Here is a 26,439-nt window from a genome sequence, read left to right as displayed (position 1 = left end):
GGAGTAACCTCTGGGTATCACTGGGGGTGCCTCCCCCCACCCAATATGAACCAAGAGGAGGCCAAGATACTGAGAAACCATTTTCAGGGAGAACTAACTATAGATTTTCATAAGTGATAGAATTCTTCAGTAGCCACCTTCCAATAATTTGAGGGGTGTTATGAGACAGTAACTTGGGGTGTCAGTCAGAAGAGGAGGGATTTTCTTTGATTTGGGCCTCACCTTGTGGTGCTTAGGTCTTACCCCTGGCTCTGTGCTCAGGATCACTCCTGGTGGGGATCAGGGAACACATGGCATGCCGGGATTGAACTTGAGTCAGCACCAGGCAAGCTAAACGCCCTACCCATGGTCATGTTGCTCTGCCCCAATTCCTTTCTTTCTTTTCCTTTGTAAAAAAAAATTTAGTATGGATGATAATTGTGTTATTTCATGAATAATTGTAGTTGAGGTAACTACAATAGAGTTAACATTTATGGTTTTGATGTAAAGTTACTCACCACCATCAAACTGCCTGTGACCTCCCCCCGCCCTCCACTGTCCTCTGTCACCTCCAGTTCGTCTCTGCCCATCACTCCCCTGCCCCGTTTCTGAGAATCTGTTTTGTAATCCAGGGCTCTGGGTCTGCCTTCACTCAGCAGAGTGTGTTCCCGTGTTTTGTTCCTCTGTGTATCACAGATGAGTGAGACCATCTGGTGTTTGTGCTTCTCCCGGTTACTTTCCCGACTTGCTTTCCCAGTTCCACATGGTGACCCTTAGTTCCATCTGAGTTAGAGTGAACTCCGGGATTTTATCTTTCCTTCTAGCTGCATTGTATCCTAGTGTGTCTGCCACGGCTTCTCCTTCCATTCTATTGTCATCGGACATTTGGGTTGTTTCCATGTACTGGTATTATACTAAGCACTGCAATAAATACGGGTGTGCACCTCCCTTATCTAACTAATGCTTCTGTGTTCTTGGCATGGATGCCAAGCAGTGGAGTCACTGGGTCACAGGGAGGCCTTAGTCTGGGTTTTTTAAGGCTCCATGCTGTTTCCCATAAAGGCTGTACCAGAGACATTCCCGTGACAATGTGGGGGTCCTTTCTCATTGCACCCCCACCCCCACTGGGGTACTTCCGGTCTTTTTGGTCTATGCTATTCTCACTGGTGGACTAGCACCACGTTGTCATTTTTATTTCCTCGTCCCTGATAATAAGCCATGATGAGCACTCCGTCATGTGTCGACTGACTCGATGTCCTAGAAGAGGGATTTTTTTTTTTATCTTTTTAAGCTTAAGACTTTGATCCTTAAAGTCTTAAAGTTAAAGTGAAGAGGATGGGGAAAAAATAACCCTGGAAAGGGTCATTTGACACACGCCTTTATTTTTTTATCTTGTTTCAAATAAACTCTGGCTCATTTCCTGAAAGTAACTAAGCAGCCTTTGGGTCAAGAGAAAAGGGGCAAGCCTGCAAAACTGGGAACCTGAGTGTGTCCGGACAAGGGGTGGGCAGCTGACGGCCGAGCTCCGTGACCTTGGCAGAGTGCGCCCCGGCTGGAGGAGCCTGGGACCTGGGGCTTTGTGACTCCATGTGGGGGTAATGTGGGTTCCTGTTCCGCTGGACACTTTGCACTTTCAGCAAAAGCTCGCCTTTCAAGAAACCTAATTACACGGCCCCAGCTCAGCAACCGGGGAGATGAACGCAGAGGCCTTGAGAGGTTTCAGAGGCTGTGTCACACACAAGTTGTGTTTAACTGATTAGGAGATTAGCTCGAAAGGGCAGCGGCATGGCTCAGCCTTCTGTAAAGTGACTGCTTCAAAGCTTTAATCCCTGACTTATTTCTCCATTATTTGATGAGGGCCGGGGTGCAGGGTGGTGGTGGGGGTTAGTTAGAATAGATTGTTTTATTTTTTTGTTGTTGTTATTTGTATTTGAGGGGCTCCACTCCATGCTCAAGAAGCCTGGGGACCCTTCCCAGCAATTTGCAGCCAACCAGGCAGGGGTTCAATGGGAGGACACGAGGCTGAGGTGCTCAAGGGGCTTCCGTGCTGGGCATTACTCATCTGGGCCACCCAGATGGTGCTTAAGGGGGACCGTGCGGTGCCAGAGATCAAACCAGGACCTTATGCACAAGGCAGGTGCTCAGCTCTGCAGTCTCTCCAAACCTTCTTGTCGCTGTATCAGCTCCGAGAAAAATTTGTTCTCTCCTCTTTCTCTCTCTGTTTCCTTTCTGTTGTGCCTTCTAATCCCATTTCTAACATATTATCATTAATTACCCTCTCAGATAAATACTTTGTACTTTAATGAGGAATTCACTGGCATTAGTGACATCTGACCAACACACGGAGCCATGATTTCCCACAGGAGAGATTCTTTGTCCATAAAGAACATTACAAAGATTCTGATGAAAATTCAGGGGAACACGAAGCCATCAAATCACTGTTTGGAGGGGTTTGTGGTCGATGACACCCAGTAGTGCTCTGGAGCTACTCTGTCTTCTGTGCTCTGGGTTTGGGACCATTCAGAGCCTGTAACTGAACCAGGCTGGCTGCGTGCAAGGCAAGTGGCTTAACCCCTGTACGTCTCTCCAGCCCTCCACAAAAGCACTTTTAAGTTGGTTTGGTAATACATGATCAAAAAAAACAAGAAGGGCTAGAGATAAGGAAAGAAGTGGAAAAAAAGAAAGACAGAAATTAAGAAAGAAAGGCTGACTCTAATCTTGACTTTCAAGATTTCAAAATCTATGCAAATTTAATGACCTGTCCTGAAACCTCTGAAATGGACAAGAGGGCCGAGGTGTTGCTCAATGTTGTGGCCAGCCTGGGCCACAGCTTAGGGCTGAGCCCCTGCTGGGAAATGGAGACTGCCTGGTCCTGCAACCTTGGTGCCTCTTAAAGGGCCAGAGATAGTTCATGGAGACCAGAAGGGAAGGGAGGTGCGTATATAGGGCAAAACATGTGGTGAGGGGTAATACTGGATTTACAATGATGAGCTTAACTGAATTTAACATATTATTTAACTTGTTGATTTTTTGTGATACACCTTTCACAGCAGGGCTGGAGTGATAGTACAGCGGTTGGGCGTTCGCCTTTCACGAGGCTGACCAGAGTTAGGTTCCTTCGCCCCTCTCAGAGAGCCCGGCAAGCTACCGAGAGTATAGAGCCCGCGAGGCAGAGCCTGGCAAACTACCTGTGCGTATTTGATATGCCAAAAATAGTAACAATAAGTCTCTCAATGAGAGATGTTACTGGTGCCTGCTCGAACAAATCGATGATCAACGGGACGACAGTGACAGTGACACCCTTCACAGCGGGTAGGGTGTTTGCCTTGCACATGGCTGACCCGGGTTGGATTCCTCTGTCCCTCTTGGAGAGCCTACAAGCTACCGAGAGTATCCCTCCTGCACGGCAGAGCCTGGCAAGCTACCCGTGGCATATTCAATATGCCAAAAACAATAACAACAAGTCTCACAATGGAGACGTTGCTGTTGCCCGCTCGAGCAAATCAATGAACAACAGGACGACAGTACTACAGTGCTACCCTTCAGACTTACAAAATATTATCATGCAATGTTAGCTCCATGCTTAAAAAGTAACAAAACACAAAAGGTCAGAGAACAATATTGTCCCCTAGTAATGATCTGAAGCATAGTTCATAGCTATAAAAGTGAATTTAATAGCAAAGTTATACACCAATCATGTTTATACATAAAGTGGAATAGTCAGGCCAAAGGAAGATGTCTCGATCTGCCTGTTTGTGAGTCCAACATTCTACTCTATTCTTTCACATGTCTCTGTCGCATGGCAGTTTGTATGAATTCAGCCACCGTCCATGAGCCACCAGTGGAACACGCGGCTCAGTGTGTGAAATGCTGTGTGTTGTTATCTCCATTTGAGAGGACACCGAGGCCTCAGGGTTTCCTGAGGAGAAAAAAAAACCCTGAAAGTGAGAGGGGAGTGACTGAGTTGCAGAGTTCCCACAAGAAATTAGGAGGGAAAGGCTGACTCTAATCTTAACGTTCAGGATTTGAAAAATCTGTGCGTTGTCATCTGCATTCGAGAGGACGCTGAAGCGTCGGGGTGAGGGTGCCTCAGAACAGAGCTGAGGTGCTGCCAGAGAGTGGCCTGGCCTCTCAGGCCTGGGCCCTAAGACACTGATCTTTCCTGAGCACTTGCTCTGTATTGAACGCCTGCCAGACACTTTCATCGGAAAGGTGTAAGAGATGATTCCTGGCCTCTGAGTTTGAGACAGATCCACTGAAGTGGTCATCCCACAAGAAAGACAAAATTTATTTCCACATGTTTGAAAATGGAGCTGTTCTTAAGTTCATGTGGGGCTGCCATCTAGCGGCAGAAACGAGCAATGGTGGAAGGACCCCAGCCCTAAGGCAGGAGGGAACAAGGCTGGTGGTCATCCCACTGTGATGCTTAGTTTTACGAGTGTTTCTCCATCTCAGAAATGATTGTCAAAGCAGATTGGAAGGAGGAACAGTGCCACAGGAACAGAAGGGTTCAAGGCACAGAAACACAATAATAATTTCAAAATTATAGAGGTTTTGCTGATAAAGAATTTGAGGGCTAGTCCATTGCCATTGAATAGAGACAAAAGGGAGTCATGCCATTAGGAGTTATCACCTAGCAAGATATCCTAATTTCAAATCTAGGGATCAAATTCGTGTTGAATTATTTTAATGCAAAGTTGGGAATAGTAAAGATGATAAGAGGAAGGAGAGAGTTGAAAACATGAAGAGAAGTTAATCGGGAGAGCTATGTTTCCTATGAGCTGAAATAGCACATAGAAGTAACAGAGAAGGAATGTCAAAATAACTGTGAGGAGAAAATAATTGTCCTCACATATATTAATAAATAACAATATATAAACAATTATATAAATAAATATAAAAATAAATAAATAATAAAATACTGTCATTACTATCATTACTGTCATTGTTATTACTATCATCCCATTGCTCATCGATTTGCTCGAGGTGGGCACCAGTAATGTCTCCGTTGTGAGACTTGTTGTTACTGTTTTTGGCATATCATATACACCATGGGCAGCTTGCCAGGCTCTGCCGTGGGGGTGGGATACTCTCGGTAGCTTGCTGGGCTCTCCGAGAGGGATGGAGGAATCAAAGCCAGGTCGGCCGCATGCAAGGCAAACACCCTACCCACTATAAATAATAAATAATTAAGTGATAACAAAAATATAGACATATAGACAAAAGATCATAGGCATATTGAGAAACATGGAACAAATTATTCTAACTTGTTTTTGAGGGTGAATGAGGCCTTCTAATTCCAGGTGATCTGGGGCCAGAGTGATAGTACTGCAGGAAGGGCATTTGCTTGCACACAACTGACTCAGGTTCAATCCTTGTCACCCCAGATGGTCCCTCAAGCTGCCTGGAGTGATCCCCGAGAGTAGAGCCAGGAGTCAGCCCTGAGCATCACTGAGTGTTGCCCAAAATCAAAACAAAGAGTCCAAAGTGCCTTCCCGATAAATTCACTGAGCATAGTTTGAAGTTCAGTAGTGTCTACCACATGCTCCTGTGGACACACATTTTAGTCTCTGCACATCTAAGAGAATATAGCATTTCCCTAACTCCAGCGTTTGGGGAAATACCCACATTCTCCTTGTGCACCTGTCTCCTCCCAGCACAAGGCTCCAAGACCAGCCCTTCCCGAGTGTGAGTGGAGCTAGGAGGGACATTTGTCTCTCCTCCTTAGCCAGGGCTGCTCCAGATACTTCCTGAAGGAAGAAACCCGACCCATTCTCATTGGAAAATTTTCTCAGCATTTAATAGGTAGGCCTTAGGATTTAAAACTCACCCCCTCATCTCCATCTGCTTCCCTTTCTTCACAAGTCAGGGCAGATTTCCACATGTGACTGCTGAGTTTGACTTTCCAGAAGGCTGGGGTGGTGTTTAGAGGCCCCCGGGCCCATAGGGCTAGCTGGAGCTGCCTTCCTACCTACAAATGACCCCACCTACAAGTGACCCCTACCTGCACTTCCGTGCACTTACTTACCAGGGTGCCCTCGAGGACACCTGTCCTAGACAGTGGGCTTCCTTGATTTCACCTGACCATGGAACATTTGGGAAAACCCCAAGGGAAAAAGAGTGTTGCTGAGAGCAACATGTGGCAAATCTATAATCAGCAGAGTAAGGCATGAGATGCTGAGTGAACAAGCAGATGGGAAATTACTGGGAAATGACCTATCGGGGCCACAGAAAGCGCAGTGGGTAAGGCGAGGTCCTGCATGCAGGGACAGTAGAGTAAGTGGGTGAGGCACTGGCCCAGGCTCGGTCCCCAGCACCCCATATGATCCCCTGAGCCCTGCCAGTGAGTGGTCCTTGAACACAGAAGTAGGACTAAGCCCTGAGCACCACCAGGTATGGCTCCAAATCAAAACCAAACTGAAACACAGCAACAACAGCAAAATACCATTTCTAAGCCTCGCTAGGAAAACCAAAATAAGATGAATCAAGTGTTGCCTGGAAGTGACGGTTGCCAAAACGAGGGAGGAAGCAAGCAAGCAGGTTTCAGGGTTACTGCTCACCCGCCGTCCTCTGGGGAACAAGCAGCTGGTCACATGCTGACACTTAAAAACTGCTTACATTGCTTCAATACTCTTGTTGGAATGATTGATCAACCAGGCAGAGCCTGTCCCTGCCCTCATGGAGGGGACGGGTGGGTCAGCAGCCAGCCTGCAGGTTCACAGAGGACAGTCACCAGTGGCCTGGGTAAGAAGGCGGGAGGGAGGGGCTCCACCCTCTGACTCTGTGCTCCAGAGAACTGTTTCTGCCCTGGTCCTCCGCCTTGGGGAGCCTGCGCGGGGCAGCCCCCTCCACACGGTGAAGGGTCAGGGGATTGAGGGAGCAGCAAGGGAGGCAGCAGGGCCAGTGAGGCCCAGCAGCCGGGCCTGAGCATCCTTCCTGGGGTCCGTAGCATGGCCACAGGCCCTTTGACTGGACCCAGGTAGTCATCCTCTCTCCTTGAGTTCCCCTCTCTTCTTCTCTACCTCCCTCCGGCTGTTGGCCTGCTTCATTTGTTTCTTTTCTTTTCTTTTTTCCCTTAGTTTTTGGTTCACACCCAGCAATGCTCAGAGGGTACTCCTGGCTCTGCATTCAGGAGTAGCTCCTTTTTCTTGGGGAACCAAATGGGATACTGGGGACCAAACCCACGTCTGCTGCATGCAAGTCAGGTTTGGGTGGGAAGCACTACCCACTGAACTATCTGTCCAGCTCCTGACTGTTTCTTTTTCCTACCATATAATGAAGTCATGCCTCTTCTTTTCTGAGACCAGCTGTGTTAAACACCATCCTTTTTTTCCCCCTCTACTCCCAAAACAGAACAGCCTTACTGAGTTGATATTTTCAATGTATGGGTCACTCCAAACTGATATTTTTTTTTAAATCCCTCCCCCCACCCCCACCAGTGGGTCAGTGGTCTTTAATTAGAGAAAAAGAAAAAAGTCCCTCACTGCCCTCACTGGAGAAAGCCTCTGAAATGGTGTTATCAGAGCCAGCTCCAGTGGCTTCTCTGCAACCCAGGGTGGAGCAGGGGAGGCTCTCGTTGCCACCCTATAAACACACCGGCTCGTTTACCCCCATATTGGTGTCTACGTGCCCACGTGTGGGGGCAAATGACCATAAGCGTTGAGTTGGGGCTTCCTGCTTGATAAATTCCGACAACACGGACGTTCTTCAATTGTGTTTGGGGCCTGGGTATCTCCCTGTTTCTACAGTAGTCTGTTTAAAGGAACGAGGGAGACATTAAATATTTATTTTAGTTGGACAAGATAAATGAAGGCAGCTACTGGGAAGAGAGCTAGCCATCTGAAACCCCAGGTCTGTTTGTTCGCTTCCAAAACATGCCCATTGTGTGCCTTTGAATGGGCGGTACATTAATTAGACAAAAACATATTTTACAGCAAGGCTGACGCTAATAAATATTTACTTTGGACATCTCAAAGATTCTAATCGCGAAAGAAGACTGAGTTTCTTCAAGGAATAGAATCAGGTCATTCCTGGAAACCCCTTTGCCCCATAGAAAATTCTTGATCCACCTAAGAACAGGAGGAGCTTATCTGGCCCATTGTCAGTGGCACCCACCAGCAGGACTCTGATTCCCAGGCAGCTGCCCTGCAGGTAAAGCTCCTTGACTGTATAAAAGGCCAGCTGGATTGGCCCCTGGGCTCTCTCTTCTCCCTGTCTCTTCCTCAGCTAAGGTACCACTGTGTGCTGGCGTTGCCATGTCTGCCGCAGGTAAGCTTACCGAACTCTCTACCTGGGGTCCAGAGCAGACAGACTCCCCGATCTGGGACTAGCCGTCTGCACAAGTGAGCTGTTCAAGTTTTTCTGGGGGAAAAAAATCTCGCAGTTGAATCAGCTGAGACCTAAGCTTCTCTGCTCTATTGTGTGACCCCTTGTGGAGCAAAGGCCTTCCCAAACCCCAGGTTTGACCTCTGCAGAGAACTTGCCTCTTCTCTGCCCACCTGAACTCCAGGTACAGCTGACAGAATGAAGAAAGAATGAATTCAGTGACCACAGAAGTGTGTGTGTGTGTGTGTGTGTGTGTGTGTGTGTGTGCGCGCGCGCGCGCATATGTGTGTGTGATAAATGTGCATAGGGATATGGTGTATGGTATATGTGTGTCGTGTGTGTATGTGTGTGTGGTGAGTGTATGTATGTGTGTAGTGTGTGTATGTATGTGGCATATGTGTGGTGGTCTGTGTGGTGTGTAGTGTGTATGTGGTATGTGTATGTACTGGCTGTGGTGTGTAGTGTCTGTGGTGTCTATGGTATATGTGGGTTGTATGTGTGTGTATGTCATGAATGTGCATAGGGGTGTGGTCTGTGTGTGTGGTATGTGTGTGGTATATGTAGGTATGTGTGTGGCATGTGTATGTATATTAGTGGCATATGTGTGGTGGTGTGTGTGTGGTATGCAGTATATTTGTGGTATATGTGTGGCATATGCAGCGTGTGCTGTGTATCGTGTCTGTGGTATATGTGGTATGTGTGTGTGCATGTGCGTGCATGTACAGCACCAGAAGGCACTGAGATCCTTAGTTATATTCCAGTAAGAACAGGCTCCTTTGCAGTGGTGGGTGGCCAGGGCTCTCTCTGGTTGTCTTTGAAGCCCAAGCATTGCATGTCAGCGGTGCAGGAGTTCGTTGAGCACTCACTGTCAGGAACATAAAGCAGTCCGAAGGTCAAGGTTACTAGTCAAGGACACGAGGAGAAGCACACACAATTCCCAGGATCACCCTGTGCACCTAAAAACCAGCCTGCTGGGGGCTGGGAGAAAATAGCAGTGATTCAGTAAGTGCCTGACCTGGGTCTGAAGCCTGACACCAGAAGGTCCACTGAGCACTGCCAGGGGCTGTCCTGGAGGCCTCAGCACCCAGGGGCAAGCATCATACATCCCTGGGCTCTTGCATCCACACAGTTGCCAAGACTCACCTTATGGGGTGCCCAAGTCTCCTGGAGCACTGCCCGGGAGCCCCCTCCCCACCTAAAGGACACATCCCAAACTAACCACGTAGCCTGGAAGATGAAAGTCAGGCTCTGGGGAACATGGGAGTGACTGAGAGAGTTTGTCTACTCCTGATGTGGCTGGAATTCGTGAAAGCCGTAGGCACTTGCGCCAGGAGTGACAGGGTGGAAATACGATTTTAGGGTGACTTTATCTGAGGGGCCTCTGCAGAACCTGCTTGGAGGGGAAAGAGAGGAGACAGGAAGCCGGGGCGTCGTGGCCGCTGTGCTCTCAGGGCCTTCCTCGACTTCAGCCACAGGAGAGCGGGCCGTGCCCTGGTCATGGGCCTGAAGTGGAGCTGGGATGGTGAAGAGCACGTCCTGTTGCTGCCAACTCACCATGGGCCGGCTAGGCAGTGAGCGAGCCCCTTAGAGAATGTTGTGGGAGGCGAAGATGGCAAGAAATCATATTTAGGTGAAGATCAAGCAGCTCATCGGCGGCCTGGGCAGTGCGTTGTTGTTGAATGATCCCAGGAGAGCAGAGAGTTGAAGAGTCTGAGGCATTCTTCACACAGTGCCACACTGGCCTTTCCTCCTCCAGCTTTTCATCCAATTGGGCATCTTCCTGGAGGAGAAAGGGGCATTTGGGACATCCAGGTCTGTCCTCTCAAGGTTTCACCATCACCAGAGTTACAGAGGAGGCAATCCCTGTGACAATCTTGAGTCTTCCTCTCAGCACCTCCTGACCTCCCTCTTTCCCTCAGAGAGTCTCTCCCGGAAAGCAAATCTGTTGCCCAAGGGTACCTGAGGTCCTCAGGCAAGACCTGGAAAGACGCATCCAAAGAAATGCAGGCTTCACACCCATGGGCTTCCCACAGCTCAGGCTCCCTCACTGTTTGACCCCCAAAGGCCCTCTCCATTCTCCCCTGCCTCAGGGCCGCAGAGTGTCCACTATTCACTCATATCACCCCTGGGAGAGTGAGAGAAGGCTTGACCCAAGTCATCAGGAGGCCCCAGTTTTGGCCCTTGCTATGTCTCCGGACCCTTGTGTGGGCATCAAGCCAAACTGAGCCTTCCCTGAATCTCGTCAGTGCCTGCAAAGTCACTGGGAATTGGTGGTTGTGGTGAGAGATTTCTTCCAGTGGTTCTGAAGGTGGGCCTGTGTGTACAGGGGAGAGAAGTTGGTTCTCCTGGATAGGCCCTTTTTCCCCTCCTCAGGACTTCAGAGGGGCAGAAAGAGGAGCCACTGGGAAGGCCCCCCTGGTATTTTGCTCGGATGGCGTGGGTGTGGGAGCCTCTAGGGGGTCTGGACTAGGTTTGTCTGCGTGTATTTGGTTGAGCATCTGGCTTTGGCTCCCTGAGCCCCTGGTTGAATTTGGGGACTCTCTCCCCAGCAAGCCACTACCCCCCCTCTTTTTTTTTTTTAAATTCAGAATCACAGAACTGGTTGGTTACCACCCTGAGGAGCTGCTTGGTCGCTCAGCCTATGAGTTTTACCATGCCCTGGACTCAGAGAACATGACCAAAAGTCACCAGAATTGTAAGTACCAAGAGTATCCTCTGATTTCTGATGTCCGTGGGGTCTGGGGTGTGACTGGCGTGGCAGGAGAAGGAGACCTGGTAACTTCCTTTACAGATCACATGTATGTAAGAGATAAGACTCAGGCCCTGAAGGTGGTTAGAGGACCAAGATGTCACATAGCCTTCATGATATCTTTATGCAAATTAGGGAGGGGCTCATTCACAAGGTGTTCAGATGGAGGTGGCAGGTGGGCTGAATCTCCGCCTCCACACACACCCCTCCCTCACCACCCCAGTTCCCTCCTGCAGTCAAAATAGTTCGTATGATTCTGCAGAGGGGCTCTGTTAAGAGTATTACATGACAGCATGTGTTCCACGTGGGTATTTGCCTTAGACAGGAAGCCTAGGGGAGTCATAGGAGGGGAGCCTAGGGAAGTCATGAAGGGGAGGATGCGGCACTTGAGTTGAATTTTTGAAGAAAGTGGAGAAGTGAACTATAAACAGAGGGAAGGCCATGTGCCACCAATGTAAGAGTGTTCAGGTTGGCCATAGTCCTTGAGAGTCGGCTTGCTGGCTCCAGGGAAGAGGTATGCCGGCACTCCAGAGAGGCCTGTGGAACCTGTGTTTTGCAGTTGGAAAGAAAATATAAAGGATTCTTAAGCCAGGTTGTCAAGAAGAATTTTCTCCTGGAAGTTCACATGAAACCAACGTAGTACTTGTATTGTGTCTAATGCATTGGTAGAGCTGAATATTCTACAATTCCACTTTAATTGCATTTAAATAGCCACATTGGTCTAGTGGCTACTAGATACAGGAATTCTAATGCATTCACATGTTACCGTGAAGGTTTCCCATTTGCTGCTGTTGCAAGATGATTTTCTAGAATCCACACAGCCCAGAAACATGCAAGGCCTCTAAGTCTCCAACCCTGAATTTTGCCTTTTTAGGAAACTTAGAAAATAATAGGATTGATCTCTTCCCTGATCTCATTCCTGACAGAAAAGGGCTGTTAGCCTCTGGATCCAACAGTGTTTGGTAACGTGTATTCACTGCATGAATAAGAAACTAAAGTATCCACCAAAAAATGTGTTTGGAAAAGAATTCCTCAAAGTAATTGCCCACAGTGCTGCAACAGAGTTCAAAGCACTACAGAAAGATAGAAAGTAGGTAAGGTAGGGGCCAGAGTGATAGTACAGTGCCTTGCATGTAGTTAACCTGGGTTCAGTCGTCAGCATCCTACATGGTCTCCTGCGCACAGTCAGGAGTACTTCCTGAGTGCAGAGCCAGGAGTAACCCTTGAGCATTGCTTGGTATGGCCCCAGTGCGTCCCCCCCCCCCCGCCTCACACACACACAAATAAATAAAATAATTGAAAAGTAGATAAGATAAAAGATTCTCAGTGAACCTGCTAGATTTTGGTTTCCAGGATTTGAAGTGCCTTGGCTTGGCAGTGAAGGGGAAGGAAGCATAGCTGTTTGTCCAATATTCCTAAATCCATGCATCCATGCATGCATGCATTCATCCGTTTGTCTGTCCATCCATCCACTCATCCTTCCATCCCAAGATTAGGTCAGTTGAAACTCAGAGCGGCTGATGGATTTGCAGCTTCCTACGCTCCCTTTGAGCCTAGCTTCTGTTCTATTCTGGAGTGAGATCTTCTCCTTTTCTATTTGGTTTCTCTGTTTCTCACTTCACAACTTTGGAGTTTGGATTTTGAATAATATAGCAGAGCCCATAAGGATATCTCTAAGAAGTCTCTCTTTGTATTTACTGTAAAAAAAAAATCAAAGAACTACACATATTTAGCCCTGTTGAGGGACTCGGGGATGGAGGTGAGAGCTGGACGGCCTAATCTGGCCCAGCTTTTGAAACCCGGGGATATAATTTGAACCTCCACTCTGGGATTTCCCATGCTTTTCTGGCCTGTGGGAGGGTTCCTGCACCCAAAGTTAGCCTGATCCTGGCACTCAGGAACCTGGGCTCGGGCCCAGCCACTGTCTGAGTCTCTGGCTCCAGTGCTTACTGGAGAAACGTCCCTTCTCAAAAAAGGGTGAGTCCAAACAAGAGACAATAGGGAAAAGTTCTAGAAGTTCTTGGAGGACAGTATTGTCCATTGTCTTCTGGGCTGGGAAAGTGGAGGGAACTGCCGTTTCAGGAACAAACACAATGACTTCTCACTAGGCACCAGAAAAAAGACATTTCCCCTCCTTCGCAGTCTCTGATACACTAAAAAAGAACTGGGGTAAAGAGCTTTCCTATTAGCTTTCTCTTGACTCCAGAGGAAATACGTACTTTATTATTATTTTTTAAACTATCTGACACTATGAATTTAAGCCTTAGACCTAAGGGTAATTAACAACATGGACTCTCTCCTTCTCTCCCCTCATGGAGCCTCTTAAAACTGCCTGACACTCTTGCACCCAGCCAGGAAGCCCGCATGCAACGAAGGGAAAGACAGCTGAGTTAGAAATCGGGTTAATGCAGCTAAGAGAGAAACCCCTTTCTGTGCCAATGCCAGCCTGCCTTCCCGTGCCCTTTCACATTCTCGTCCGGTTCACGGGGGCTCTCGCTCTCTGAACACACGCACTGACTCTCAAGCTGGACAGGAAAGGGGCTGGGGTTGAGGCTGGTCCATGCTGACTGAAGCAGCCCAGATTCAGACACCTGTGTGTGTCCCCCTGGAGATGACCAGGGAAACTCTGTCCCCAAGCCAGATTTGGAGGGCTGAAAGCCATCGTTTCCAAATGGATTAGTAATTTATAGAGACTGTCCTAGAATCGTGGTCGGGAGGGGGGCAGTGGGATTGGCTTCTTTTTGTTGTGTGGGGACATTATGTGCTCTTAGGAAAACAAGATTAAAAGCCATCAAAAGCCTGTCTGCTCCTTACAAGTGAGCAGGCCCCTGACCCAAGCTGGCATTAATGAGCAGATGACTAGAAAGCAGGTGTAATTACGCTCTGCTGACAGAGCTGGCCCTCGTCTGCAGCCACTGGAAATGCAGTTAAAACCTTTGCTCGCTGAATGACTCGATCAAAAAGAGTAAGAGTGCTGAATTCTGTCCGCATTAGGGACTCGCTAAATAAGTTAGCTCCAGGCACTAATACCGTGCAGGAAGCATTTCCCTGCTGGAAAGGAGCCTGGGTAGTCCGCACAGGGACGGGGTCCTGGGCGGAGCTGCTGGGGTGGCAGCGTGGTGAGTCCTGGCAGAGAAGGAGCCTGAGTTTATCCTCCAGATATGCCAGCCCCAGCTTTCACCCTGTCCTCTGCTGCAGACGTGTCACCGCAAAGCCCAGTTCCTCTGCTTGGAGTCTTCCTCATAGTAGAGGCGGATGAGCACTCTCTTCCCCCACGGCACAAGAGTTCTTTCCAAAATGAGACGAGGGACGGGAGAGCTAGTCTGGCGGGGAGGTCACTTGCCTTGCATGTGAGCGGCCCTGATGCAATTCCCAGCATCTGGTTCCTGGGGCACTGCCAGGCATAGCCCCTGAGTGCTCTTGGGTGTGGCCCAGGAGCCAAATGGAACTGAAAACCCAACTCGCCTCATTCGGCAGTTTCTTGGAAATGTGTGGTCAGCGGGCTGCACCCATAGTGTGCCTGCACAGAGACACACACGGACTGTGGAGGTGCCTCCTCAGGATGCCAGACTGGAAGCAGTGTGAGCCCCGCGATGGCTGTGAGGGGAGCAGCCCAGGCAGGGCCCCCGCATCCTGGGAGGTGACCCTATAGTGAGAAGCAACAGCAGAACCCAGGCAAGTGCCCAGGGCGACTCCGCCTTTGGGAAGGTGCAGAAAAGACCGTTGCAGCAGAAACAGCATTTCTCGGAAATGTTGTGGGCCAGGGGTGGTGTTGGGGGGAGTCAAAGCTGGGAAGCAGAAGGAATCTAGGAGCTGGGGTGACGAGGAACCCAAACCTCTGAATGTGGCGTGGGTTATGTGCTCGTGTGTGGGGTAAAGCTCATTGACAGTGCATACCTTTTTTATTGAAGTTAAATGGAACCTCAGTGAAATTGTGTGTGTCAGGTGGCGAGGTGGGGGTGGACAGGTTTTGCCGCTGCTGCCAGTGCTCAGGAATTGCTTCTAGCCTGGTATTCAGCGGTCATTCCCAGCCATGCTCGGGGGACCATGTCTGCAGAGGGTCCATTCCAGGTCCTGCACGTGCTCTGCGTGTACTCCAGTCCTTCCAGCTTTCGTCCCGGCCCCAAAGTTGGTTTTTCTGAAAGAAATGAAAACCAAACCTATAAAGCTTTCATTCGGAGTCTTTGGTGGAGACTCTAACCCTGTCCACTGTTTCCACTCAGAGAACTTTTCAGCTAATCAGTTCATAGCTCTAAGCCTGGTTTCTCCAGAAACCAAACTGGTATAGCAGTAGATAGCCCCCACCGAGGCTGCCTGTTCAGTGTGATGGCAATGCTGCCCATCCTTATCCATAACCCAGGCACCAGGCACTGGTGTAACTGCTTGGCGGCAAGGAAGTCATCTCCTGAGAAGGCTTCTGGGATTCTGCAAAGCACCGTGCCCACGTAAGATGCAGCACTTCCTGTGCCTCCAGGGTGCTCATTGCATTTTTAAGATGACAAAAGTGACAGGAAGTGCAAAGGGCCACAGACAGCTTATGTCTGAGCCAGCCTGCACACTCGGCCGCACAGGAGCACTGACGAGACTCTCCACCTACAGAGAGTCGGGTTTTCCCCTGCAGAGGCTCCACAGCCGCGTCCTTCGAGCCTGAGTCTGCGCATGGTCGTGGCAGCAACTCCGGGAGAAGAGGTGGCTTTTACTCTCCAGCATTTGTCAGTGACACAGTGACATCTAGTCGGCATTTTTGTTGCTGGTAAACTTGGCAGGCAGATTGGGTCTCTGTTTCAAGAGCTTTGGTAGTAATGCACGGTGGCAGACTTGGTCACTGGTGTTCTCAGTGCCCCGTTTCACAGTGGAGGAAACCAAGGCGAGAATCTTCCTGGCCAAGCTGATGTCTTTATCATGACTTTTGGTTACACTTCGACGTGGGGGTTTCTGAGCTGGGATTCTGAATTGAACAGATTCCTAAAGAAAGGGAAGGAAAAGTTCTGGAAACCACCAGGAATTCTAACATTAGTTGCCTTTCACTTAACGGGTGTCTAAATTTCATGGGAGCGTTTGGGGCATTCTGTCTGAGGGGTGGGGACATGCTGGGCTCTGAGATCCCTTCCCCAGTGTTTTCAATCCAGTAGAGACTGATGTGGAACATTTGGAGTCATCCGAAGAAGGGAAGGAGTCCCAAGCTAGCAGCTGCTCTGGTGGCCAGGTTAGGGGGGAATGAAAGGCTCACCACAGCCTTTCAAAAGCCTTGATCTGAGCTGGACTCACAGCATGGGGAGAACCCAGGCTCAGTCCCCAGCACCACCTAAGGCCCTCTGAGCATCGCCAGGAGTGATCCCTGAGCACACAGCCAGGAGTAGTGAGAGAGAGAGAGAGAGAGAGCGGGGCAGGGGCTGCCTGTCCAAGGGTGCCAGGGGACCTACTAGGCTCAGCCCTTCCTCGGCAAAAATACAAATAAAATTAAGTGGAGTGTTTGACAGAAGAGGAGGCGGCTCCCACTGCTACCCCCAGGCCCATCGAGTGGGGGCCTGGGTGTGGGCACTGCCGGCTCTGCTCGAGGCTCTGCTCGGGTTGTGACAGCCTCTGCCAGCCTCCCTCCCTGGGCGCCCTGCTCGGGTTGTGACAGTGGGTTGGGGGGATCTTGCGCCCGCTTTCTCCATCCTCAAAGTGCGGGTGTCCAGTCCCGCCTGCCCCCTAGACTGCCCTCACACAGGTCCCTTGCACCCCGCCCCCCATTTCCTCCTGACTCAGACTTTGCTTTGCTGCCCTAGTGTGCACCAAGGGCCAGGTGGTCAGTGGCCAGTACCGCATGCTGGCGAAGCACGGGGGCTACGTGTGGCTGGAGACCCAGGGCACCGTCATCTACAACCCGCGCAACCTGCAGCCCCAGTGCATCATGTGTGTCAACTACGTCCTGAGGTGAGGCAGGGAGGGGGGTGGCGTGGAGGGGCGTGGAGCCCAGCTCCCCAGGCGCGGCAGCAGGTCCAGGGGAGGCGGAGGCTCTTGCCATGGTGCTCTCGCACCACACCCCGCGTAGAAGCCAAGGAGTGGGGGCGGGGTGGTGCAGTGCTGGCCGGGGCCCGGCTGCATCCTTGGCACAGGTGCCCTCGGTGGAGGTGGCATCCCCGGCCTGCTGCTCCTTCGTCTGTGCCGTGCCTGAGGCCCGGCAGGTATTTCCGAGTGGGGAGGAGGCTCAAGGCTGGCCCCACGCCTCCGGTGTGGCCTTCATCGCACGCCCCGGGGCTGGACTGAGAGGGCTTGTGGGCAGCTGGGACTCTGAGGGCTCGGGCTGGAGTCGTGGCCGGTCTCAGCGCCCTCTGTCCCGCCAGCGACATTGAGAAGAACGACGTGGTGTTCTCCATGGACCAGACCGAGTCCCTGTTCAAGCCCCACCTGATGGACATGAGCAGCATCTTTGACGGCAGCAGCGGGGAGGTGGGCAGGGTGGACAAGAGCAACTTCCTGTTCACCAAGCTGAAGGAGGAGCCTGAGGAGCTGGCCCAGCTGGCGCCCACGGCCGGCGACACCATCATTTCTCTGGACTTCGGTGGGTGCTCAGCCAATCGGAGCCTGGGAAGGCCTTAGAGGGTTGGGAGGTGAGGGTGCTGGTGCTGAGCTCCCTGTCCACAGCTGTCCCTGAACCTACCCCGAGTGCTGGGCCCTCCTCTGCTTGACTCGGGTTAGGGCCAGTCTCTGGTCTTGGCTGGGCACGTGCGGCATCCCTGAAGCCACCGTCCTTACAAGGCACCACCTCCCCGAGCAAAGTATCCGGCCCCCCGAAGTGTGAGGCCTAGTTGGGGTCATCGGCCAGCTGGCACCCACTTCCCAGCCCTGGCCCTGGGTCCTGAAGGACAGGTTCTGTAGAAGGGGGAAAGTATGCTAGGAAATCCAGTGCCAGGACCCTGGATGGGGCAAACTGCATGCCCACACTCCCCCCTCGTCTGCACTGCTCAGACACACTGACGCCAGTGTGAGCCACCGGTGGCACACATGTGGATGTGGTCTAATGAACCCATCTGGTGGCAGTGGAGTCGACCTGTGAAAAGCACCTGCCTGTCCCATGGGGGTGAGCCCATGCATCCCCGGGCTCAGATAGCTGCATTCCGGAAGCATCCTGGGTAGTTTCTCCCTCCTCTCCCCACCCAGCAGCCCCCTGAGTCCACAGCCTGGGGGGGGCAGGAGATGGTAGCCGTGCCTCTGCCTCCGCGGGGTGTGTGAGAGAGCTTGGGATCGTCACAATTTCCCGGCCTCTTGGGGAAGGCTTTCCGTGGCCCTAGCTTCGGTTTCCACACGGTTCTGACCAACTCTGTGCTCAGGAAGGGAACCGAGCCCATGCGTACAGCACAGGTCTCAGCTGCCCTCCTGCCTCCACCCCAAGGGTCCATCCCTAGGCCCACAGCCCGCTTCTCCCCACTGGCCCTCCTTAGCTGCGCTCTGGACGGCTCCTCACTGGACAGTGACAGCTGAGCCACTTAGTCTCTGACGGGTGAAGTGCTCCAGGAGGACGCACCTTGAGGGTCCAGTGAAAGGGGCCTGTGTCCCTGCCAGCCCCCCAACATGCTTCCAGGCCCTCATTTCTTCTGTCTAGTCCTCAGAGTCCCTCTGTCACGGGGCCGAGCCCAGCGGTGGGTGCTATTGATCCGGCTCTTGTCTCCCCAGGAAACCAGAACTTTGAGGAGTCCTCGAGCTACGGCAAGGCTGTCCTGCCCCCCGCACAGCCGTGGGCTGCAGAGCTGAGGGCCCACAGCACCCAGAGTGAGGCTGGCGGCCTGCCCGCCTTCACCGTGCCCCAGACGGCTGCCCAGGGCAACGCCACCCCCAGCGCCAGCAGCAGCAGCAGCTGCTCCACGGTGAGCTGGGCCCGGGCAGAGAATCCTCTGGGGCTGCCCTTCCCGGCCGGGCGGGAACACTGCGACTGCCCCTCCCGGAGCCCCCGAGGCTGGGGGGCCCGCTGTTTGCTGACTGAGCATGGCCATCTCAGCAGCACCCCGGGCAGGAGACTGGGTCAGCAGCGAGGTTCCCAGACCCTGTGTACTCCCAAGCCTGGTTCTCGGATCCGGCAGTGTTGAGGGGGATGAATCAGCCTCGTCCCCATAATTTGTGAGGAGCTGGTGCTCTGAAAAGACCTGTTTGGGAGAACGAACTTTAGTCTGCTAGGTAAAAAAAAAAAATGTATTTCTTCTTCTGTCTTGGACTTTGGGGAGACCAGTGCCACACTGTTAACACAGTCATCCTCCCGGTCCCCAGCCCAGCAGCCCTGGAGACTATTACACAGCTCTGGACAATGATCTGAAGATTGAAGTGATTGAAAAGCTCTTTGCCATGGACACTGAGGCAAAGGACCCCTGCAGCACGCAGGTGGGTGGCCGTGATGACGGCAGGGAAGTGGATGCATGGAAACTGCTTCATCCCTGCATGCAGAACCCAACAGCGAGCCTGGCCCAAACCATGCTCCCTGCATGGGTATCAAGAATGGTCTCACCGGGGCTGGAGTGATAGCACAGCAGGGAGGGTGTTTGCCTTGGATGCAGCCGACCCAGGTTCAATTCCCAGCATCCCATATGGTCCCCCGAGCACTGCCAGGAGTAATTCCTGAGTGCAAAAATCAGGAGTAACCCCTGTGCATCACCGGGTGTGACCCAAATAGCAAAAGGAAAAGAAAAAAAAGAGTGGTCACACCAGGGCCATATCTTCTCGCCTGTGTCCAGTCCAGTTCTGTCACTTGCCACTCTTATTTCCTCCTCAGGGGGATACTTTTCTCAGAACTCATGAAAACCAATGACTCAACATCAAGGCAGATCAACCTTTAGAAAGCTGATCCAGGGCTGAAGAGATAATACAGAGGGTAGGACACTTGCCTTGCATTTGGCTGACCCAGGTTTGATCCCTGGCACTGCATATAACACCCCGAACCAGGAGGAATCCCTCCCTGAGCACAGAACTAAGAGTAAACCCTGAGCGCTGCTAGTGTGGCCCAAAATCAAAACAAAATTTTGAAAAACCAAAAGTAACATAAAGCATATCCAGGGTGAGAAAGATAATACAAGGGTAAAGGACTTTCCCTGCAGACAGCTCCTGTTCAGTCTCTGGACTGCAGACGGTCACCCAAGCACCACTGCATATGACCCACCCACAACTGCCACCCACCCACCCACCCAAAGCACATGTCCAGATGTATAAGCACGGGGAGGAATTACTTCCTTACTATTCTCCCTTAGAGGTCTTTGAAATAGTTATTTTATGTGCATGTGAAACTGGGACTTCCAAGGCAAGAGAGGCCGTGTAGCTGGTTGGATGCAGGAGAGTGAGTCCTGAGCACAGAGCCAGCAATAAGCCCTGGGAACCGCTAAATGTGGCCCAGAAACACATAGATGGAAGCCACACATTTTTATTAATTATTAAAAAAGAACAAAAATGACACTTGAGATGAGATTTTTTTTCCCCTTCTGACATAAAGCTTTTCAGGAATATGTTTGTTCCACTGGTCATATCTTCCCGTGGACCGACATGGGTAGGTGGGTACATGCCCGACAAAACCAAAAGCAAAATCACCCCTGCCCCATTCTCCTCAGAGTGGGCTGAACGTCCCAGGGTCAGTCTGGCCCCAGCCCGTGCGGTGTGCAAAGGCCTTCCTCCTTCAGCCCTCCTCTCCCCTTCAGCTCCTGGGGTGTATGAGTCAGATGATCAAGGTCGAGCAGGTGTGTGGTGGGCCTATACCTGCTGGGGGAGGTCTTTCCTGGAGCCCCCCTCTGTCCTGGACGGTGGGTGCTGACCAAAATGAGTTTCCCTCCACTGCCCGGGGCTGGCCGGCACTCTGGACGCTTGTCCACACCCCTGAGCCCAGCCAAAGGAAGGGGATGAGCCCTGAGCTGTCCTTGACTCCGAGGGCTCATGCATCGCAGGCCCTAGTGCCAGAGGAGGGCTGCAGGCAGGGGGGCCTTGTGGGGGTCGGCAGGCTCACCTGGGTTGGGCAGGAGAACGTGGTGGAGTTTGGGTGGAGAGGAGAGTCTTTTGCATAAGAGGGTAAACATCTGGCAAGGATGACTCTGTGTGTGTGTGTGCGTGTGCGTGCACCAGCTGGGTCCTGGCATCTGCAAAGCCCCAGGGCATCCCCACGGCCTCAAGGCAGAGCAGGGATTGCCTCTGCTCAGCTGCCCCCCCACCCCCACTGTGCTCTCTCTTGCAGACCGATTTCAACGAGCTGGACCTGGAGACACTGGCCCCCTACATCCCCATGGACGGGGAGGACTTCCAGCTCAGCCCCATCTGCCCTGAAGAGAGGCTCTTGCCAGAAACCCCCCAGCCCACCCCCCAGTCCTGCTTCAGCACCATGACGAGCATCTTCCAGCCCCTGGTCCCGGGCGCCTCGCCCGGCCCGTTCCTCCTGGATAAGTACCAACAGCAGCTGGAGAGCAAGAAGATGGAGCCGGAGCACCGGCCCATGTCCTCCATCTTCTTTGACGCAGGGAGCAAAGTGTCTCTGCCACCGTGCTATGGCCAGGCCAGCACACCCCTCTCCTCCATGGGGGGCAGATCCAACACACAGTGGCCCCCTGACCCGCCATTACAGTTTGGGCCCACCAAGTGGCCGGTGGGCGCTCAGCATGCTGAGTCCTTGGGGGCTGCACCGTCGGGACCCCCGGGCGCCTCACCCCACCTCTCCATGCTCAAGAAGAGGTAAGAGCCAGGGGCCGTGGCTGCTTCGGCCAAACCCGGGGGCAGGGAGGGTGGGCAGGGCCCACTTAGTGGGGGACACGGCCGAGGCCGCACCATCAGAAAGTCTGCTTAGGCCCCTCTGGACTCAGCCACTGGGATTTGGGGAAGTCAGCTATAAAAGACATCTGCCGGGGGTTGACTGGGGGAAGAGCCCCCACCACTCTCCCCGTAGGCCGCCTCCCCCCCGACCTGGGCTCAGGAGGTTCGGGCCTGGGCTGCTTGCCCAGCCAGAGGGGCCTGGGCCATGGGGCAGACAGAGGAGGAAACGAGGGCCAAGCCGGTTGATTGATCAGTTGCCATTTATTCCATTTTCTCCATGCGCCTCTTTCTTCCTAGCTCCTCACTCACTCCTCCATCCTGCTCTCTGGATCCTGCTTCACTCCGGATTCTCCCTCTTCACTAGTCTCCTCTTCACCTTGCCCTCTAGGCTACACACAGCCAGGAGGCAAAATCAACATAAGAAAGCCCTTCCTGAGGGCACACCAGGTTCAAAGGCAGCACTACCTAGGGGCATTCCAAAGCCTTTCCTGACTGCCAGCAGGCAAAATATCTCTTAAGGTGTTTTTCTCCTTTCCTTAGTCCAAACGCTCATTAACATCTTAATACTAGTTATTTTTGTATGGACACAGTAAGAGATACTTTGAGGCTTGCAGGGCCACTCTCCTGGGAACATCTTGCAGACTCAGACTACAGCACTCAGGCCAGATTAATCATTCCTAACCCTAGCAGGGTCCGAGTCTAGTTATTACTTCCTGGATCATGACAGCATTTGTCCATGACCAAGCCCTCAACTTATAGTTAAGCATTAGGCGCTTTGGCCAGACCCATCTTGATGCCAGGGTAGCACACTTGCTACAAACATCGCTTGCCCTGGGTCCATCCAGTCCCTCATCAGGACCCTGCTTTTGGGGGTGCTAGGAAGTAAGGGCAGCTGAGGCTTAGGTCGAGAGAACAGATGCCCAGGAGGAAAATATCCTGTAGAGTCAAATGACTCCTAGGTAGCATTTGCTACAGTCTTTCTGTGCCCATACAAAAGGCATTGCTCTGAATAAGCTATGCAAAGGACTCAAGGAGAAGAGAAAAACAATATTTACAAGTCAGCAGAACACTAAGAAGGAAGTTACAAATAAACATAGAGGAATGGGAGCACTGTGATAGGAACAACCCAATAAACCTAAACTACCTGAGGCTATGTTATCCTACAGTCAGTGACCTGGGAGGGACATTTGGTCAGGGCGGAAAGTGCCATTCCTGAGAAGACCAAGGACAGGGAGTGGGCAGGGGGGAATGGCCGGCGCAGAGTTCAGACCCTTTAGCATCGATGAGGGCGCCCAGTGGCCAGAGCCCCCTGCGTGCCCAAGGGCCCAATGATGGCCTCACTCATGGCTAAGGAAGGTGCCAGCACCTCCCCTGCCCCATCGCCCCCAGTGGGCCACGTTTCCACCATGGGGAGCTGCCCACACTGTGTGTCCCACAGTGTGTGTCCCACGGCATGTGTGTCCCACAGCAGGGCCCTGGGCCTCCACGGGGAGCAGTCAGGGCAGGGGAGGGGGACCAGGAGAGTCCCGGAGACTGCGGCTGCCCCGAGTGGAGGTCAGGTGCAGGGCCCCTGGGACGGCTGGAGGTAGCCCTGGGTGCTGGCCCTCGGCCCCTCCTGAGGGGAGAGAACCAAGCACGCGGGCACAGCTCAGGCCTGGACCTCTGACTTTGTGCCCCGTGTCCTGGCCCATCCCTCCAGAAGTCCCACGGAGATGGGGCGGGGAGCGGTAACCTCGGGTGGGGTGCCAGCGCCCCTCCTGACCGTCGTCCTGGGCCCTGCAGGTCTGCCAAGGGCTTCGGGCTGCAGGGCCCGGATGTGCTGAGCCCCGCCGTGCTGGCCCTGTCCAACAAGCTGAAGCTGAAGCGGCAGCTGGAGTACGAGGAGCAGCTCTTCCCGGACCTGGGCGGGGTGAGCCTCTCCCCACCGCCGCTGGGGGCCTGCCGGCGGGGGGTCGTGGGCCGGGGGCGGGGGGGCTGTGATGGTGACCGGTGCCCCTCCCCATGCAGGGAGACCCGCCGGGCCCCAGCGCTGCCCCTCACTTGATGTGGAAGAGGATGAAGGGCCTGGGTGCCCCTCTGGTGCCCGACAAGCCAGTGAGCGCCAGCACGGCCGAGGGTGAGCAGACGGGACGAGAGGGGGCATCCGCGGGGAGACAGCCCCTGCCCGCCCAGCCACCCCAGGCCTGACGCCCCTGACCCGTCTTTCAGATGAGTTCAGTCAGAATCCCATGAGGGGCCTCGGGCAGCCCCTCAGACACCTGCTGCCGCCACAGCCCCCGTCGGCCGCTGTGAGCAGTGCCGGCAACGCCAAGAGCGGCTTCCCTTCAGCGTGCTGCGTGCCCGCCTACCAGGACTACGGCCTGCCGCCCACTCACAAGGCGTCAGGTGAGCTGAGCGCACAGGGAAGGAGGTGAGAGGCCGAGAACTGGACCCTGAGCAGGCCTGCGCCAGTCACTGGCCACCTCTGACCTGTTGCTGCCGGATTCCCTGGCGGCGCAGTTCCGAGACTGGAACAGTGGCTGAGCGTGAGCTGCAGGAAGAGCTGTAGGCACCCCCCGCCCCCCGCCCCTGAGTTAGGCACCCTCTCAGCCTTAGGTGTCATCACACAGAGGTCTGTCTGGGGGCCCGAGAGCACGACTGGTGCTTGCCTGGCACGTGGCCAAGCACGGCTCAGCTCCTGGCAAGGTGCCACCCGTAGCCGGGGCCACAGCAGGAGCGACCAGGAGTCAGCACTGAGCACTGGCAGGCTGACCCAGAGGCCGGCAGCAACAATGAAACACACCGCCGCCCCCCTCCCCGCCCGGCAGGCACTCTGTCTCGGGCTCCGAGCTCCCTGGGAATGGCCCGGGGCACCTCAGGCCCTGCGCCCTGCCGTCTCGGGACCGGCCCAGAGTCACGGATGCAAGCCCGCGGAGGCCTGGTTCTTCCTGTGACCCGCTCATGTCTGTGGGGGAAAGAGGGGCCAGAGTCGGGGGTGAGCGGGGTTCTCAGTGGCGACTGATGGGGGTGGGAGCAGAGGAGAGAGGACAAGGCCACAGGGAGGCAGCACGGCCCCCGGAAAGGGCGCAGCACAGCCCTCACTCCCTGGCGTCTTCAGCGAGGCCTGCAGAGCTCTGGGTAGCCCTGGCAGGGGGCAATGGTTTAAGCCCTTCCCCAGGACAGTGGCGCTGGCCTGGCGGTGTGTGGTGCGTGCTGCAGGCACGTGAGCTGTCTCCCACCCCGCCTCTCCGGCTCCTGCTCCGCCTCCCTGGGAGTCCTGCCATCTTCCTTCCCTGCCTACCGAGCCCCTGGAGGCAGCTGGCACCCCCTGCTCTCCCCGCCCAGGCAGGGAAGAGAGAGGGCCCACTCTGCAGCGGCAGGAGGAAATGCGGTGACCCCGGGGCTGCTCTGACGTTTGGCTGTGGGTTTCACCTGGGCTTCTGCTTGTCCCTGCAGGTATGGCCAGCCGGCTGCTCGGGTCCTCGTTCGAGCCCTACCTGCTGCCTGAATTGACCAGATATGACTGTGAGGTGAACGTGCCCGTGGCAGGCAGCTCCACACTCCTGCAGGGAGGGGACCTCCTCCGGGCCCTGGACCAGGCCACCTGAGCCAGGGCCCCCGCCCCGCAGACACCCCTGCACGCAGTGCCACCAGCTTCACTCTCTGCATCTGTTTTTGCAACTAGGTAAATCTAACACCAGCCCATTGACCAGATGTACTTACCTGGCCCGCCCGCCACGCGCCACGGAGCAGCCTCTGTCCGGAGACGCGCTTAATCACCCACAGCTCACAAATACATAGTGGTTTGACCCGCTACATCTGGCTTGGTTCATGAGGATGTTTTGAAATTTTATAAGAATTCCCCCCCTTGCCCCCCCCACCACATCAGTTACTTCTAATTTATATTATTCAAAGGAGTCTCTCTCTCTCTCTGTCACACACGCCACCCACACTTCAAAGGGTTGCTGTATATTGGTTCACCTTGGAAAGCTTCGGCTTGATGTAACGAAAACGATGGTTGCCAAAGAGAAACAGTCACCCCTGCTTTTTTCCCCAGGCTTGACTCCCGGCCCGCTCTCCTCCGCGTTCTCCCCCTCCGTTCCTTTCAGAGAAAACAAATCGCCATACTGTAAATGTCAGTCTGTTTCTTCTCTTAAGCCCACTCTGCTCGAATTTGGGTGTGACTCTTGGGGGAAGAAAAAAAGAAAAGAAACACTGAAGGATGAGCTGCAGTGTCTGTGGTTTTCTGGGAAAGTTGCAGAGTGCCTCCCCTCAGCCCCGTACCCAGTGCCCCTCCACCAGTGGATTTTTTTTTATTCTTACTCAAAAGCATAACCATTTTTTAAAAACAACATTTATATCTGGGTTGAGTGTTTATCGTATTCTATGGGTACTTCGTGATATCTAAAAGCGTAGAAAGGGAAGTGGAATCCTACTCACACAATCACTTTAAGCTCTCGTTGGGCGCTGTCCGTCTGCTCTGCCCCGCGTGGCTGGCGTGAGTCTGGTCCAGCCCCCCCACAGGCCTTCCTGGCACGGGGACTCTGTGCTCTGGGATACGCCTCGTTCTGGCAAACGATCCAGGAAATGGGATCATGAAGTGGGAGTGTGGCGAGCTGTCTTCTCCTTGTGTTCTATATGTATTATGTATG

The 26,439-nt window shown here is 53.2% G+C and overlaps 1 protein-coding gene across 2 annotated transcripts in view; it reads left to right on the top strand.

Annotated features, from left to right (window-relative positions):
- Window positions 1-25,996, top strand: part of EPAS1 (endothelial PAS domain protein 1) — an 89,487-nt gene extending 63,491 nt beyond the window's left edge. For both annotated transcript variants that reach the window (XM_055120756.1, XM_055120755.1), the window contains exons 7-16: window positions 10,893-10,999; window positions 16,825-16,972; window positions 17,383-17,600; window positions 18,713-18,903; window positions 19,301-19,411; window positions 21,240-21,730; window positions 23,591-23,717; window positions 23,816-23,924; window positions 24,017-24,193; window positions 25,244-25,996. In XM_055120756.1, the coding sequence (XP_054976731.1) occupies window positions 10,893-10,999; window positions 16,825-16,972; window positions 17,383-17,600; window positions 18,713-18,903; window positions 19,301-19,411; window positions 21,240-21,730; window positions 23,591-23,717; window positions 23,816-23,924; window positions 24,017-24,193; window positions 25,244-25,395 (1,831 nt within the window). In that variant the 3' untranslated portion in view covers window positions 25,396-25,996. The remainder of the gene's footprint in view (window positions 1-10,892; window positions 11,000-16,824; window positions 16,973-17,382; window positions 17,601-18,712; window positions 18,904-19,300; window positions 19,412-21,239; window positions 21,731-23,590; window positions 23,718-23,815; window positions 23,925-24,016; window positions 24,194-25,243) is intronic.
- The last annotated feature ends 443 nt before the right edge of the window (window positions 25,997-26,439 follow it).

The sequence above is a fragment of the Sorex araneus genome, chromosome X (assembly GCF_027595985.1).
Source record: "Sorex araneus isolate mSorAra2 chromosome X, mSorAra2.pri, whole genome shotgun sequence".
Taxonomy (NCBI): domain Eukaryota; kingdom Metazoa; phylum Chordata; class Mammalia; order Eulipotyphla; family Soricidae; genus Sorex; species Sorex araneus.
This window is presented reverse-complemented; position numbering and strand designations above follow the sequence as displayed.